Below are 17,177 nucleotides of genomic sequence, written 5' to 3'. Positions count from 1 at the left end.
TTTTGTTTAGCATCTAGTAAAACTCCATGCCCTGTACTTTGGCTACTCAGCTATACTCTTGTGTTCAGATTTTACCTCGGTTACACATGGTAACTATGGGGAGTCATGACGGCAGAAGAAGAAACTGATGGAACTTCCAAAATGTAGAAATACCAAGGAAGGGGTTAGGTTAGAAAACATGGTGCCATTACAAAGGGCTACAGTGTTTGTATATATTTCCAGTGCATCTTTTCTTGGCATTCTGAGTTGCTAAGCAGGGAAGTAGTGACTTAATTTAGAACAATAAGGAACCCAGAAACTAGAATATCTTCATTGTATATCAATAATACCTTAATTAAAAAGAAAAGAAAAGAAAGGACATAACAAAAACAAAGGAAAAGAAATCTTTAGTACAATGGGTTTGTCACAACAGGTTGGGTTCACATGGAATAATCTCACACCAAAAAATAATATCTTACTTGTAGTCCATGTCTATGTATTTCCTCTGAAAGCATATCTGTTTTTCTGAAGATTTCACTTAAAAAACAACCACTTGTTAAGAATTCCTTAGAATATTGTTTGGACTATGAGCTGATGAGGATAGACATGGACCTGACATAGCATCTAAAAATGTTATAGATTAAAGAAATGTATTTACAAATGTATTTGTAATTCATACAAAATAAGCATAAATCCATATATGGGCCAAAAATAGGTGTGTGACATTGATTGAGGGATAAAGTGTTAGCACCTGTTATGTTTGAAAAGTTAGATTAGGTGTATTTTATATCAGTGTTGTATTTAATACTGCAGTTTTTCAGGTCAAGATGAGATTCCCAAAGGTATAGGGTGGAATGAAGATGACTTGGAGACTCTGCAAGGCTGGCCTGTGAGTGGAATGACTGATTTAAGAATGGAAGCAGTTAGGTAAGTATGGCTCTTAGCCTCTCTGACTGGGTAATACCATGACTTCAGCCAGGATTTCAAAATTCTGGCAATCTTTGTCTTGATTTTATAAGGTTTATACAGATCTCTTGAATCCATCCGTATATCTCCATGTCTCATCTCCTCTAAACTGTCCTGCTGAAGGCTACCATCACTTCCAACCCAATATCTGCAGTAGTTCCCGAATGGCCTCCCAGTGTTTATTCTAGTCCCCCCTAAAAATCTGTTCTCCATGCTGGAGGAAGAGTGACCTTTTCAAAATACAAATCTAATCATGTTAGCATTTCTACTTAAGATCCTTAAGCAGTTTCCAGTTACCCTCAGGATAAAGCCCAACATCTTGAATAGGACCTTAGCTGTGACTTTTAGAACGTCCTTGTCTTGGCCCTGCAGTTCTGGGCCCTGCCTGCAGATCCAGATCTAGACCCATCTTGCCGGCACCATGCAGTTCCTCACTCTGCCCCTTGCCACACTGCTGCTCTTATCATGTGACATCCTGGTATTCCTTTCCTCCATCAGGTAAGTCTTCACTCAACCTCAGAGGAAAAAAATTCCCCATTGTTGTATGTTTTCTTTGCAGTAGGTGCCCCTCCTTTTCATAGATATAATTTTTATTTATTTGTGTGATTAGTTAAAGTCAGTCTGTCCCCAGGCCCATGAGATTGCATACTCCCTAATGTGGGGGGAAAAAAAAATCTGCTTTTTTGCATCATTAGGTCATCAACTGTCTAGCAAAGAGCAGAGATTAAAAAATATTTGTTGCATAATCAAACCATTACATTAATAACAGAGAGGAATGGGTTTTAAATTCTGCTGGTCTTTCAAACTCAATTTTTTAAAAATGTGCTCATTCATTTATTTTTGCTGAGAAGGAAAATTATATTATATATTGCTTACTCTAAATATTGATATATCTTATATTAGCTTGCCAAATTGAATTTTTAAACTCAAAAATCCCCACAGACATTTTCTTTAATCAGGTTACTGTGGGTTTTCCACACTGCCCATCTTTCAAAAGAGATTACTTTGGCTTTTACTTCAATGAGAATGCACTTCCAATTCTGAAAAGCATATCCCAAGTACCACCAAATTCCACCATTTTTCCAGAATTAGGACCATGACATGGGAAAGACTCATCAGACTTTAACTGATAACAGAGATCATACAAGTCTATTAAGATGGAAAATGCACTAACACATGCTCAGTCTCTGTTTCAAATTTTTCAAATTAATTATTATAATTATTACTGCATAAATCATACTTTTCTGATCTGTTGATACATCCTAGATATTGGTTACTAAGTATGGTAAAAATTAGTGAGTGTGTTACAAAATTTTAAGATGTCCATGTTTATTATTTAAGCTGCTGGCAAAGCTGGATCAAATTTAGCTTTTCTAAGATAATGTCTATAAACTTATTTTATGAAATACAGTTTCATCAGTTCTAGTGTTTCCTGAACCTTTGTTGGCCATAAACAATTTTACTGGCTAACCAAAAGGATATTTTAAATACAAAGGACAAAAAAATTATTTATATATTTACTTGGAGGACTCAAAAGGATCCATCAAAGAATCAGATTAATCACAATAAGCTTCTTTTGAGACTTAATCTTGGTATATTATCTCTATAAAGTTTAAGACACAAATTTTGCTCATGATTCTTTTCCTTTGTTTTTGCATCTTACTGTAGTTAAAAAGAAGGCTGTCTTTCAATGGACATGATATGTAACAATCTTCAGTTTCTCTATGAGAAAGTCAATTTCTGAAAGAGTCTTACATTTTTTTGCATGTTTCCAAACACATTAGCGAACCTCTTTAAAGGTACAATTTGGACTGCATAGGAAGTCCTTGGCTCTTACCCTTGACACTGGTCCCCTGTCATCACTCCTGTCACTCCATATCTGGTATGGATTTTCCTTCTTTGTGTAGATCCCTCACTCACTCTTCATTCTCTCACTCACTTTTTCACTTATTGAGCCATATAGTCATTTAACAAATATCTCCAAGTTTGTACTAAATGTATAGCACTTAAGGACACAAGGAACTTGGGGTATAGTTCTTAAACTTGGGGAGGTTACAATGAAAACATTCGAAACAAGTCAAAAATTACAAAAGCTGTCAGGACTTGGAATAAAATGAAGGTGTTTTTTGGCTGAGATTTTTGATATTACTCAATGAAATACAATTGTTTCAATGAAAATTTTTCTAGATTGAACCAAGTATTAGAAAACGTGTTCTCATAGGGAGAATGGAAAACAACTTCAAATAAAGTATTACATTTTCAAGGGAAGCAGCATTCAGTTTCCAAGCTTCCACCTAAAGTTCTCCCACACTCCTGTCTTTCATTTTCTTCCCTAAATGCATTCTGAAAAGACATTTTAAAAGATATCACAGCAGGCTATCAGGAAGCATATATGCCAGTTCCTTCGATGAAATCACTGGAGAAAGACTCCAGATTTACATCCCATTAAAAAGTTGTTGTATTTGCATAGAGGCAATCATAAACTTGACTTCTGATTTTTATCCTTTGCTTCCCATTATAAACAATAAAAATTGAATTTAACAACAACACAAATGGAGCTTATAGGCTCACTTATCTTAACAAAACAAAGTTCCAGTCTATAGCAGTTCAAATTTGGTATCATGAGGCTCCATGTTTCAAAGCTGATGTCAGGGACAGACATGGTTCACATCCAATCACTTTGAAACAAGCTTTTAGTGTAGGTAGCTATATTGGTGGAAATATGATTTAACAAAATGCAGTATGTTCAAATCCATGCAATGAGTATTATTTCAAAAGTGAGTTCCTTTTGTTCCTGATTTATTATTTAAATTTACTTACATTTCTTCAGCTTTTTTACTTTGGCAGCCTAATGGAAATAAAAATTCATAACTCAAATACAGTTTGGTTAGTAATTTTCTCAGTGGATAACTGATCAAGCAGGGACACAGTAGAGGTTGACTTCTTCCTATACTACAACTTTAAGCTTTTTTTTCTTTTTTGCCTCAATTTTTTCCCACTCAGTAAAATACAAAGTTATTTCATCAACTTTGTAAAGGGTCACTCACTTGATTGTTTATGCCATTAAATATCCTGTAAAATGTGCTGCAAAAGTAGAATGTGTTATTTATTATCTGTGTGCACTGCTTAGATTCATGATCATATGCAGACTAATTTGGTTGTTTTATTGATGACCAATTATTTTTAAAAAAAAGAAAAAGAGAAGAAAACCACAGAAATTATTTGGCTGGATTTTTTTTGTTTTACTTATTAAATCAGCCCAAATCGGCCTAAAAACTGAAGCCATGTAAATAAGAGGTGCGTACTGCTAACTCAAAGAGTAAGGACAACAGAACTGAGTGTTTCTTCAAAAACATGATTCCAGTCAGTGTTCACTGCTGGGCTGGAAAACAAAAGCAAAATTTAAATGTGCCCCCCACTCCATTGTTGGCATCTTTAATGTCAATGTCACTTGCTGTGATTTGCACTGGGCAAGGAGAATCACTGTCCCCTTCATCCCAGCATATTTGACAAGTACCAGCACTCGGGGCATACTGCACAACGAAATAAATGTATTAACAAGACCGTTTCCCCCTTCATTTCAGTTCAGGCATAAGACATAGGTGACTTAAAATTCAAGTGCCAGGAAAGCTCATTGTAACAGGGAAATATTTTCAAGTGAATTCCATTTGATCTTTGTTTATTGGGGCTCTCCTACCAGCCTCTCTTTCTTCCTCTCCAGACCCTGGAAACCAATTAGTGTCAGCACAGAGGCCACAGACCAGGTTGAAATGGCTCCTTTTGTTTTTTTAGGGGATATAATTTCAGCCAGGATGTCTAGCCACTTGTCACAAAGTATACTTAGCACCCTTCTCTCTCTCACACATATCCATTGGATTTCCCTTTGGAGAATGCCTAGATTTTTGAGCCTGACTCCTGGAAAGGAATTAGTTCTGGTTGCTGTCCAAATCTTTGAGCTCTGACAATGGCATAACATCACATGGCCACCTCTTTTACAGACAGCTCTGCCAACGAAGTTTTCTAAAAGCCTTCTCTTCCTTGTCTTCTGTATTCTAGCATTTCAGCGACTTTTCTTTTCCTTATGTTGTTTGTGTACAATTCTGAAAACCTCTTCATTATCCAAAGTAACACAGAAAAAGTGGACTCTCATTTTTAAGATGTTTTTGAAGTGCCTATGTTTTGGGTAACATGAGCCCCAAAGACAAAAATGAAAACAATTAGCTTCTTTGCCTCGCCTCACCTCCCTATACTGAACCTGCCTTAATTCATGGAGGTGAAAAATTTATCAGCCGGGGTGGCCTTTTCTTTCTCAACATCGCAGAAAGAAAAGGTGTGCATGTGTGTGTGTATCTGGAGAGTTGAAAGGCTTTAGAAAGGGAACACAGCTCTCCCCAAGGAAAGTCTAGGCTCAGCAGATGGGAGGGGACGCAGGGTCTCCTCCTTAGGTCTGAACTCAGCCTGAGCCGTTCCTCCAGCTCCCTGCGAGAGCTCTGCGTCCTGGAACTGTGCCAGGACAGCAGACAGTGCTAGGCAGGTCTGTGGGTGGGGGGCCTGGGTGTACTCTTTGCAGACGACGCCCATTTAGAGGGAAAACTCCCTTTATTTTCTCGGGGGCTCTGTAGCATCCCCCTCCTAGGTCCCCTATCATTTTTATGCTGAACACCCTCATGATGATGAACTTGCAGCTCGGCTTCCTGCTGCCTGCTTGACCCGGGAGCACCAGCAGGCTGCCGGCCTCACCCTCAGCTCCCTGCCTCCTCCCCTTGCAACCCCGGGGCTTTGGGGCGCCGGTGGGGGTTCGAGCCTGCTGAAGCTGCAGGAGGGGCACGCGGGGGCGCGGGGTCCCGCCGGGGAGCGCGCACGGAGCTGCGCCTCGGCCGCCCTGCTTCCTGGAGCTGTGCTCCTTTGACCCCAGTGGCAGTCCCTGTCACTGCACCGCTCGCCTCCCTCCGGCTCGCCGCGCCCTCGCTCCCTCTCCTCGCCCCCTCGTTCGCTTTCTCCCCGTATCGAGGCTGCTCGCGTCCTTCTCCCCCAACCCGCCTTCCTCTGGCGCCGCGCCCCCGGCCCCCGGCCCCAGCCCGCGGCGGGACCTCCGGGGTCGAAGGTTCTGGCCCGCCCGCGCCCCTTGCCGCCCCCGCGCGCCGCCCGCAGGCTCCGGCCGCTCGGCGATGGATCGCCTGCTCGCCCGGCGCTGAAGGCATCCCCGGGACCCGGAGCGCAGCCCGGGAAAGGTAATCTGCCCCGGGAAAGGAGGCGGAGGGCGGGGGAGGGGGAGGAGGCGGCCCAGCGCCCGGTGCTGCGCGCGAGAGGAAGGGGAAAAAAAATGCACACACAAAGCGGAGCCCGGGTGAGAGGTTCCTTGTCAGAGGCGCGTGCGGGGGCTCGGAGGCTGCGGACCGCGGCTGCCCCCGTGTCCCTGACATTCGGCAGGAGCGGGCCCTTCCAGGGCAATTCTGAACCCAAAGAGGGCTTATTTTCAGTCCCCGAGCGAAAGCGAATTCTCTTTTAGGAGCTGTCTCCCTCCCACTCCCCATCTTGCCCCCCTGCTCCTCTCCCCGCCCTCCCCGTCCTCGGCCCCCGACCTTCAGGGTCCTCACCTCCCCGCCCCCTTCTCCGCCGGGATTTCTTAGAAGGGAGGGGGGGTGTCCACGAGGGGCAGCGGCGAAAGCCTGGCGGCGAGGATGGGGGTGGGGATGAGGACACGGCGAGCTGTTTACTAGAAAGTCCCGGGGTTATGTGTTCGAGCCGCCCCGGCCTAGGCCCGGGTGCATTGTGTTGGCCCGAGCCCCGGACACCCGCGGCGACCCGAGCGAGGTGCGGTGACCGGCAAGGCGTCGCGCAGCTTTGTGCTCCGGCTGCGCTCTGCGGCCACCCCCGGGGCCGCCCGCGCGCGCCGCTCTCGCGCGGGGCTTTTTCTCCCCCTGTCCCCGCGCCCGAGCCTCGCTGTCCCCGCCGCCTCCCGTCTTCACTATCTCAGTCCGCCGAGCGAGCCAGCGACAGGCATCGGCCGGCCGGCCGGGGACGGGCGGCGACAAAAAGTAACCATTGCCTCCAGATTTCTTCCCGAGAGAGGCAGGAGTTTCTTTGCTATTTACATGTAACACGATTATCCTTGTAAAGCTTTTGAATTCCGGGGTTTTGCGGCCTACGAGGTGAAGAGGGCATTTTTCTGGAGACTAGGGAGGGGGTTAGAATCCACCAGCAATAAAATAAAGGATGCCCCCGGAGGGTAGATTTACCACACAGGTACTTGTCTCTTTCCTCCAACACCCCAAATTAAGTGCAAATGCGGGTCATGAAAAAATGTAATTGATTTGAGATGCTGCAAGCAAACAAACAGGTCAGAGTGTAAAAAAACAAAACTTTAAGTGAAAGAAAAGATTTCCAAAGCGGGGGTTGGGGGCAGGAATATGTGGCTTCCACACCCCCATCCAACGCTCTCAGGCTCTCCGCGCCCCCTTCCTTTCTCCGCCGCTCCAGGGAAGCAGCCCGGCAGCTTCGGGGCAAAGAGCAGGGAGGCGGCGACGGCGGCTCCGGGGGCGGGCTCCGCTCAGAGGGTTTGGGGATGCCAACGCGCCCCGGAGGCTGATGTCGGGGGCGTGGGCCTGCGATGCTCCAGCGATGGCACTGTGTCAGACCCACTGGCCGCCGGTGGTCATCAATCAGCCGGGGCTGGGGGAGAGGGAGAGAAAGCAAGGCGCCCAGCGGAGCCCGGGGCCGCGAGCGCCAGCAGTGCCAGCAGCGGCCGCCGCAGAGGAGGTGACGGCGGTGGCAACGCGGGACTGAGCGAGGAAGGCGAGCTGGTGCTCCAGGAAGGAAGAGGGAGCTGTAGTCTGGACCAGCGGCCGCGAGCCGCGGAGGGCAGGGCAAGAGAGAGAGAGAGAGAGTGTGTGTGTGTATTTGCTGAAGCCCCCCGCCCCCAACTGCCCACCCTAGATTTAAAACAAACAAACCAATCCAAAGTAGAGAATTCCGCGCCCCCCGCCCCACCATATATAGACTCTACTCGTTGCCAGAGGCGCGGGAGCAAAGTCCTGCTCTTCCTCTCCGAAAGAATGTGCCAGCCGGGTGTCCGCAGTGCTGGAGACAAGTTCAGGTGTAAGTGCGGCGGGAGGGAGGGCGCTGTGTGGCCGGAGGCACGTGGAAGTTTGTGCATCCCTCTAAAAACACCTGGCGGAAAAGCCGCCGGGAACGCTTGTGCGTATCGCTCTGGGATACAGGGATGAGTAGCTGGAGGTGGACGTGAAAGAGTAGGGGCTTGAGTTGAGAAAGCTCTGCGTCTGTGCGGCTGAGGGAGCAGAGAGCAGAATTTGGCGAGTTGGAGCGGGCGAGTTCCCAAGTTTGGCGAGGCGGTCGGGCAATCTTCTTAGGGCTAGGGAATAAAATGAGCATCCTTGTTTAAATGAGGAAATCACGGGCTCCTTTCTCATAGGCTATGTTATGCGCTGCTCGGGTGGAGAGGTCATGGGCTGTCGCTTTGAAACTTTTTGGTGAACTGTTGCTTTTGGTAAATTGGACTTCTGGTGTCTAGGAGGTGGAGACAGTTATTTAATTCCTCAGCTTTTAATCCTTAAATTGCCAGCAGACCTTAAAAGGTTTTACAACTAGATTCCTAAAAAGAACATTGCAAGTTGCACAGCTTAAGAGAAGTGACTGCTGTCTAGGAAATGCAAAATGTGCTCACACGATTTCTTTCTTTTAAGAGAAAATCAAACCATCACCAGCATGAATATTTGGCAGTCAGTCCCTTTTAGATTTTTCTTGAGGATTTCTGGTATTTTGTACTGGAGTCCTTTGTTTTGTGGAGCAAGTGTGTTGAAGTATAAAATGAAAATTTAAAAAGAGAATACTGATCTATTTAAATATTGCATGCAAAGAGTAATGTAAGTGTGATGAGGATAAGGTGCTCCAAAATCTGATCATTTGGAAGGTTTTAGTCCTAAGTAACACACTAAACGTGGTGCAGCTTCTTGATAGTTTTACACAGTGTATCATTCTGTCTTGTTTCAAGTTTTTTCTGAATTTCTCAGGTTAGAGGAAAGGACCATAAGAAAAAGTCTTTCTGTGTATTGGTGTTTAATATTTTTAGCCTATGCACATTTTGTGAGTGGAGGTGAACATAGCATTTAAAAAATAAGCCTTTTCTTGACTTGTCTGCAAAGATTTCTGTGAAAGTTTTGAAGCTCTCTGCCTCAGTCTGACAGTTTCTTCAAAGGACTCCAGATTAAAGAAGAAAGATTCTGCAGGTGCACTGTTTCGATAAAATATTTGAAAGAGGACATGGTAAAGATGAGTTCAAATGAGGTGCCAGCCACCCATTTAGCTCTTCAGAGTTACAGGGGCCAGTGTGTGCTGATGAAAATAGAACATTTGTCTTGCTGGAGCAAAGGTGCAAAGAGGCACAGATGTTCACTTGGTAGAAAAGGCAAGGCTACATTGACTTTAGGATACGGTGGATCATTTAGGATTGTGAATTGATCACCTTCTAAGTTCCCTCTCTTCTCAGTTTCTAATGGGAGGGTCTAATGATAACTACTGTAAGTCATTGCATAGATATTTATGTATAGCTCTGTATATTTTATCTCTAGGCCATTTTTCTTAATTTAATTAGTGAGTTTACTCCAGAAATATTTGAGCTGTTTTGTGCATCAAGTGCAGAGATTGTTACTGAGAGGTCACGGTGGTCTGGACATGAATTTTGTTTCCTTTGCTTCTTAATGTTCTGTATTTCACACAATAGACATTGATGGCTGGCACATAAGAATTGTCATGTAATTTTTACACCACTCTCTAATTTATGCAAATACTAAGTTCTCACAGTCTGAAAATGTGTATTTTTTTCCTCTGTGCTTTGATGGCTAACATTCTTTTTAATGACAGTCATTTCTATAACAGGAAGATGTTTTCATTTGTATTTACTTTTCAGCGTGGCGCAATTATGCAGTTTTGCGCTTCAGTAGTGTCTCGGTACTTTGTGTCTCAAAAGAGAATTACAGTACTTAGAACAGGACTGCAATTTGAAGCAGGTGTTGTGTTTTACTGTTATGCAAAATAACAGTAAAATATAATTGTGGGGGAAATTAAGGAAACAGCTGCAAACTTGGTATGAAAACTGCTGCATTATGATTTGTAAGCAGTTCTTAGGGCTATCTTAACATCAGAGGAGCAGGGACAGATTTTAATTTAGTTAATCCTACTGGCCTAGTTATCAACTGGTGTTTAAAGGACTCATATCTCCCATGATTCAGGAAGAAGAAAGAGAACCCAAAGTGACACTTTGCTTAGAATGCCAGAGTGCCAGAGATTCATGTCTTGGCAGTGCAGTTGTACATTAGGAACATGGGCAAGGTGGGTGTTATTTAGCTGGCTTTGCTAATATGAAGAAGGCAATGATTTGAGTAGAACACTGTGGAATTTCTTAGCTCATCTAGCATATGGAGGACTACACAAGCCCCGGGTTGTAAAATAATAAAATAAATGGCCTATGGCAGGCCATCTGCCTTTTGCTTGATATTTAAGGTGTTTTGTGCCAAATTTAAATCTAATCTTATTATTCTAAATATTTTTATTTGAGATAGCAGCTAGGATTCCTGGAGCTTAATGGTGCGCATGGCAAATGCATTCTGATGTGGAACACTTAAAGTAAGAGTGTGGGTTACCCAAGGGTTACCCAAGGACTACCCGTTTTCTTTGCTACACTGATCGATTGCAATAGCTTTGATGCGGGGATTTGCTGTCTTCAGTCTTTGCACACCTGCCATAAACATAAATGTCCTCATTTCTGAACCCAGTGCAGCAAATAATATATTGACATTTATAAAAAGAATCAAACTAATGCATAATTTTTTAAAAGTATGAAATGAATACTGAGAATTATATAGCACCAAGCAAGAATGAGGTGGTAGATGTAATGGCTGCCCTCCTTTACTGCCTGAAGAGGGGTAGTAATGACTGCATCCAGAGTGGTGGTCCAAGGCTGGATGTGTCTGGCTTTCCCCCTGAGTGACTGCAGTGTTTAAATAAATTATATTACATTTAGCAAAAAGGATTTGCCTTACTATAATATTCTTGGGTGGAGTGGATGTGTGTGTGTGTGTGTGTGTGTGTGTGTGTGTGTGTGTATTGAGAGCTGCTTGTGAAAGAAAAAATTATGTGTAATATGTGCATAGATTATGTGTTACAGTTAGACACAAGTATCTGTTATTAGCACAGCATTTTAAATTTACATTTGTCATTGTGTTATATAGCTGTGTTAAGTACTGAGGTTTCACATTGTTAATATAACACCAACTTTGTCCAGACCAAACATTCCAATTAGCAGGGAAGGTTTGGAAGATTCTCCAATTTGAGCACAAACCGTTTATAGTTAGACACCATGGCAACTGTGGATATGCCCCTTCTGTAATTCACATTAAGTGCCATAATTATAATTAAAGAGGAAATCTGAGTTTGAATGCCAGTGAGATGACTTGCTAGCAGCCAGCAGTGTCATACGGAGTGTAACATCCACTCTAAAGTACATGCAGAGTGGAGCTGGCAAAGGTTGTATCCATGAGACAACAACACAAATTAACATTTTTCCTGAACCAATTTCATGTCCAGGTGTCACATTGGACATCTCTTAGAACACCCTCTTTTTCTTTGTTCTCATTTTATAATTTTCCTTTTTACAGAAACACGCGGTGGTATTGATGAGGAGATCCTTGGGTTTAGAAGTTGGCTGAAACACACCATGCCTGCTCCCATCCTTCGCTCCGGAAAGTTGTGAATTGCTCATGCCTATAGGGAGGAAGGATGGCACATGGGATTCCTTCTCAAGGCAAAGTTACCATAACGGTGGATGAGTACAGCTCAAACCCCACCCAGGCATTCACCCACTACAACATCAACCAGAGCAGATTCCAGCCGCCACATGTACATATGTAAGTATCACTCATGAACTTAAAAAAATTAGCAATCAAGAAAATAGAAATAAATTAAGAAAGTCACTAACGGCTTCTGCCAGGGAGAATAAAAGGTATATGGTCTGGAAAACAGATGACTGTATGTGGCTCCAAACAGAGCTTGGAGGAATAGCCTACATCTGTGTAACATTTCAGATTTTCAGAGAACTTCCAACCACAGTTGGACATTAGATCTTGTGAACCTCTGAGGGGTGGGTAGTAGGTTGCCTACATGTTGTAGATAATAACAGAGAGGTTAAGATATTTGCCTAATGTCACACAGGTAATTTGGGCAGTGTCTCTTGAACCCCTAGTTCAGTTTGCTTTACATTATACCACTTGCCCCCATGATGAAGTATTTCTATAAAATTTATGTAATTTCCCCCCCACACCTCACCCCCACTACCCCTTCACATTCAGCTGGAAAATAGGCCTAATTGATGCTAATTGTCCAGCCACTGCTAAGTCCATTGTCTTGCCTGTTGCTTGTGGAACGTGTGCTGCATGCTGCGGGACTCAAACAATACAGGGAACAAAGGATTGAGGGACAGTGGAACAGTTGGTTCCAGGAATTGTACTTTTCTCTCACTCCCTAATACTATTGAAGTCATGGTGCCTGTTTAAACTGTTTAAGGAACAAAGTGTGGGAGAAAAAATCTAGAGGCCAGGATTTTTGCAGCACCTGGATGCATACCAGCTTTTTTCTGTTCCTCTGCTTCAGGATGTGCCCGGCTTTCAGCAGAAGGGGCAAAAGGTCACCATCTCCCTTGTTTATTCAATGCCTGGTGCTCATTCTCTACTAGACCCTTCCAATGTCTAACATGAGTCTTTCATAGTAGGACTAAACCTCTTTGAAAACTATTGTATAGTCAAGAGAGAAAGGAGGTTAGGGTTCTGTTGCCTGTGTTTTTGCCTTTCTGAGCAAAACTGAACTCGGGGCATGTCCAAGTCACAAGCTCTTTTTTTTACTAATTGTTTTATTTGGGCTTTAAAAAAAATAGCCTGCTCCCCACCCCCCAATATACACACAAACACAAACACCCCCCTAATTTAGAAACACTAACCAAATAAAAAGATCTTTCTCTTGACTGCCTGAGTATTAGTGTAAATACTAGGATGTTACTTTGCAAGTATATTCTGTAGAGCTACTCCATTAACCTATGATGAGATTTCTGAAAAAAAAAAGAAAAAGAGAAAGAAATTCTTGCAAATGATTAGTGCTAAACTATTCCTATACATCCTTTAAATCAGAATATATTCATGAGTATGAAGCATTATTAACATGATTTTAAAGGAAAGTTTTAGAAGTGAATAAGATTTCTCTTTGTTAAAATGGCTTTTCTGAGCAATAACTATGTGTTCACTTGAAATATTCCTTGTGCTCTTATTTCTAATAATTTCTATTTCTTCAAATATGTTATAGAATTTGTGTAAGCTGGATTTAGGATCCTTTTAGTTGTGTTTTGCTACTGTAACATTTTGTACTTAAGAATTTCAAAGAACTTTATGGATTCTATAACCTCCAAGCAAAAAAAAAGAAAAAAGTATGTTTTGCCCCCCGATTCCTTGGAAAATGATAGGGAATGTCAGCTTAGTCTCCATGTTTGTGGCCATAGGATTCCACTGGTGAACTATGAATGTACAAAGATATTTTAAAAATCACGTAACCTTAGAACTGATCTAGCCATGAAAAATTCAAACGATCAAATTATGCCTTTTCTGAAAAAAAAGGCTTGAAAAAAGGGGTTTGCAAGGGCAGCCTAGACAGCTGTGTAACCCTTTGCCAGACTTCCTACCTCGAAGTATAGGATTATGCCATGATCTGGTTGCAGCTTGCCTTTTTCCCTTCATCACCCACTAAGACCTTCCTATCTGGCCCCTTTGTTCCAGCCACCTAAGTTGGCTCACTGTCATCTGAGCATACCTTGGGCCTTTCCGTCTCAGTTCCTGCTTCCACACAGCTGAGACTCTCACTTTTATGCTCTGCTCATCAAATGTCTCAGAGCCAGTTCAGGCCCCCCTACATCTGTGAAACCTCTTCTGTCTCTCCCAGTCCAAAGTGACTGTGCCCCGCTCCCCCTGCCCTGCCGTTACACCCCTAGTCCCTTAGCATTACTTCAGACCATACCACCTCTATTAATATTTCCCTCTGTCCCTTTTTCTTAGTCTCTCCCTCTCCCCGCCTCCCTCCCTCCCTACTACATCATTCATTTCTTAAAGGCAGGTATTGAACAGGTAACAAGTGTTTAGAAATACTGATTGATGGATGGATCAATTGATTTAACTGTGCACTGAGATGAGAACTTGTGTTTGAGATGTGGAGATTTTCATTGGAATTCTTCCCGCCTGTCCTAAAGTCATGTGTTATGAGGTGCATGTGGATTGTCAAGATGCTGGCTTCCCTTTTCCTTGGCTCTACGTTTTTGTGCTTGTCCCTCTAGCACAGTGACTGGCCTGTACTAGGTGTTCATGTATGTTGGTTATGCGATCATATTATACTTCTGTTTATTTACAGAAAAGATTGCCCTTAGTCTAAATAGAAACTTAAATTGGCTGGAAAATGTGCATGAAGTATTTAGTCTAATCTCTTCAGTTTTTTTGAAATTTCCAACATGTCATGGCAAAGCTATGCCCCTCTCCCTAAAGATATTTCGTCTTTTTCACTTGAATAGTTGCTCTTTTTTTTTTTTTGCATGGGATTCTTAAAACATTTGCTTTCCTTTTTCACTGAGAACTGAGGTCTGCGAAGACCTGTGATGGATCACCTGGGGTGGAGTTACAAGTTTGGTTCCTTAATGATTCCTTGTTTTTTATCATATAACCTATCTTGTGGTTTCTCACCTTAGTTAGGGAATAGCTCACTTCCCATTTAATTCAGTTAGTCTCACCTCAGCTTTGTGACCCACCTTGGGCAATTTCCTTCCTTTCCCTAGGCTTCATTTTACTCATCTGTTAAACAGTTGCACCAAATAATAGTTATGGATCTTTTCACCTCTGACATACTAAGATTATGATTGCAATTACGACAACTTTAATTTGCAAGGTTTTACAAATAAACATGGGTACATAAGACCCAGTCCCCATGTTCATGAAGCTCATCACTGATTTCAGAGCTGTCATTTCAACTGGCTTTTTAAGAGGTTTACTACTTGGTCTTGGCTTGGTTTCTCCTGTGAGTTCTGACGAGGCTGCCACCAAGCTTTCTAAGAGCCACTGGCCTGTGTGTGCCTGTGACACAGGCAAGATTTCTTTTTTTAAAAAAAAGCAGTCCTGTATGACCTTGGGAAAGAAAATTAAAGCATAGCTGGAGTTGTCAGGGCAGGATTTAACCCAGAATTTGTGTGCCCTTCCTACTTAGACTCTTGAGCAATACCGATAGATGTGATGATTGAAAGCCAACAATTACCAGGCTTTCATTTTCCTATGATACCGTCATCTTTCCCGAACAGAATGTTGAGAAATTTTTTTAGTATTTTTAATGATGGTGGGAGGAGGTGCTAAAGGAACCAGTATAGGTTTGAAAATACCATGGAGATTTTGTATGTTTTTAATTATCTGAGACCTAAAAAAAAAATTACAAAACCTTTTTAGCAGGGTGTTTGTTTCTGCACCGAGAGTGCCGTGTTTGGGGAGATCCCTCAGTCCTATGCAAACCCGAATGGTTGTTCACCCTGCTGAAGTTAGTCCCTCCCAGACTGCTTTAAGGATGATTGCTAGGAAGTCCAAATGAAATTTCATTTCCAGTTTTAGTTATTTGACTTGTCTGTGCTTTTGGTTGTCCACATCGCTGGAATCTTACTTAGCTCTTGTCCTTTTACACTTGTTTTTGGGAGGCAGTGTAGCACAGTGGTTGACTTCTCCAGTGGAATCAGATTGTGGGAATTTAAATCTGGCTGCTCTGTTCACTGGCTTTGTAACCAGCAGTAGAGACTTTTCTGTTATCTTTCTCCATTTGTAAAATGTGAACAATAAAAGTAGCACCTATCTCAAAAGGTTGCTGGGAAGGTTAAAAACAATTATTACATGTCAAGTTCTTAGAAGAGTGCTTAGTACATAGTCTATACTCAGTAAATGCTATCTGTTATCTTTAATGATTGTTTTATTGATTCTGTACTTTTTGTTCTAAGCTCTGTCAATTCATTTTAAAAATCATGGATATAAATAAATGAATAAATAAGAAAAACCACTGGTAAGTTTTGTTATGTCTCCCTCAAGGAGTCATGACCAGCCAACTCTTCTGGGTGGGAATTTTTAGTTCTCAGCACTGGCAGGTGTCCTGACTTCATAGTATTTGTCAAAATCATTAAGTGAGTGACAGTCCAAGGAGGGAAGGAATCCTGTAAGCTTAAGTGTTGCCTGGTTCTCTGTGGAATCACAGTGGCCTTCTTCCACTTAGGCTTTTCTCAGACCCTTGTAACCCCATCATTTTCTTAGGCTCCCCACCTATGGCTGTGGTTAAAACAGAAGCATCAAGAGTTAACCCTAATAACCAAGATTGAGTGCAAAGGGCACAGTTTAGACTGGGGAATGAGTATAACATTCACATGGTTGTTGAGAATATGGTCTGATATCAGAGATCTCAAAGTGCTTGTCCTACCAGTTCATATTTTGGCTGGATGATAAGTGGACAAATCACTCAACTTCAGTCTTCTAACCTATAAAATGGGTTTAGTGACCCTTTAGGATGGTTGTGAGCCTTAAGTGAGATGACGTATATGATGTATAGTACCTGAAAGATACCATTTGATAAATAGCTGCTGTGATAATATTTATGGTCTTATCTACATGATAAGATCCACTTAAACCTGGGTTAAGTGTTAACATCTTCCTTTCCAAACTGTTTGATGTTATAAAACCTGACAAATCTAACTGTGTTCTTGTTACTTTGTTCACTGTATAGCATCTGTTGGTGTTTACTTGGGCATTGATAATCGAAAATGATCTGAAGCTCTCAAGAGTATCAGGGTGATCATTCCATGCCACATTCTTAAAGGATTTTGTTGTGATCTGAAGTTTCATTCTTACGTGGTAGGAAGTAAATGTTTATTTTAGACACAAAAACAAAGTTATAGAAGAGCTTCATAGCATGGTCCCATTTGGTTAAAAAAAATACAGAAAAGTGTATTTTGACTTTGTATTTTACATACTTCTGTATAATTTGAACTTCTTTATAACAACTATAATATTTTTATAGATAAAAATATTTTTTAAAAGAATGATAAAAATGTAATTTGTCTACAAGATTGTTCTGCTTTGTCTACCAGATATGCATTAAAGGTTCGCTTGAAT

General features: G+C 42.3%; 1 protein-coding gene across 3 annotated transcripts in view; it reads left to right on the top strand.

Annotated features, from left to right (window-relative positions):
* The first annotated feature begins 5,873 nt into the window (after positions 1-5,873).
* Positions 5,874-17,177, top strand: part of MPPED2 (metallophosphoesterase domain containing 2) — a 193,626-nt gene continuing 182,322 nt past the window's right edge. Inside the window, exons 1-2 of one of the 3 annotated variants that reach the window (XM_036891868.2) lie at positions 5,874-6,176; positions 11,619-11,867. In XM_036891868.2, coding sequence (XP_036747763.1) covers positions 11,740-11,867 — 128 coding nt within the window. In that variant the 5' untranslated portion in view covers positions 5,874-6,176; positions 11,619-11,739. Of the gene's footprint in view, positions 6,177-7,406; positions 8,044-11,618; positions 11,868-17,177 lie in introns of those variants that run through there. The other 2 variants (XM_036891869.2, XM_036891870.2) reach the window with 2 other exon arrangements.

Source organism: Manis pentadactyla, chromosome 9, assembly GCF_030020395.1.
Source record: "Manis pentadactyla isolate mManPen7 chromosome 9, mManPen7.hap1, whole genome shotgun sequence".
In the NCBI taxonomy this organism is placed as follows: Eukaryota; Metazoa; Chordata; class Mammalia; order Pholidota; family Manidae; genus Manis; species Manis pentadactyla.
Note: the sequence above shows the minus strand (reverse complement) of the source record. Positions and strands in the feature narration are given on the sequence as shown.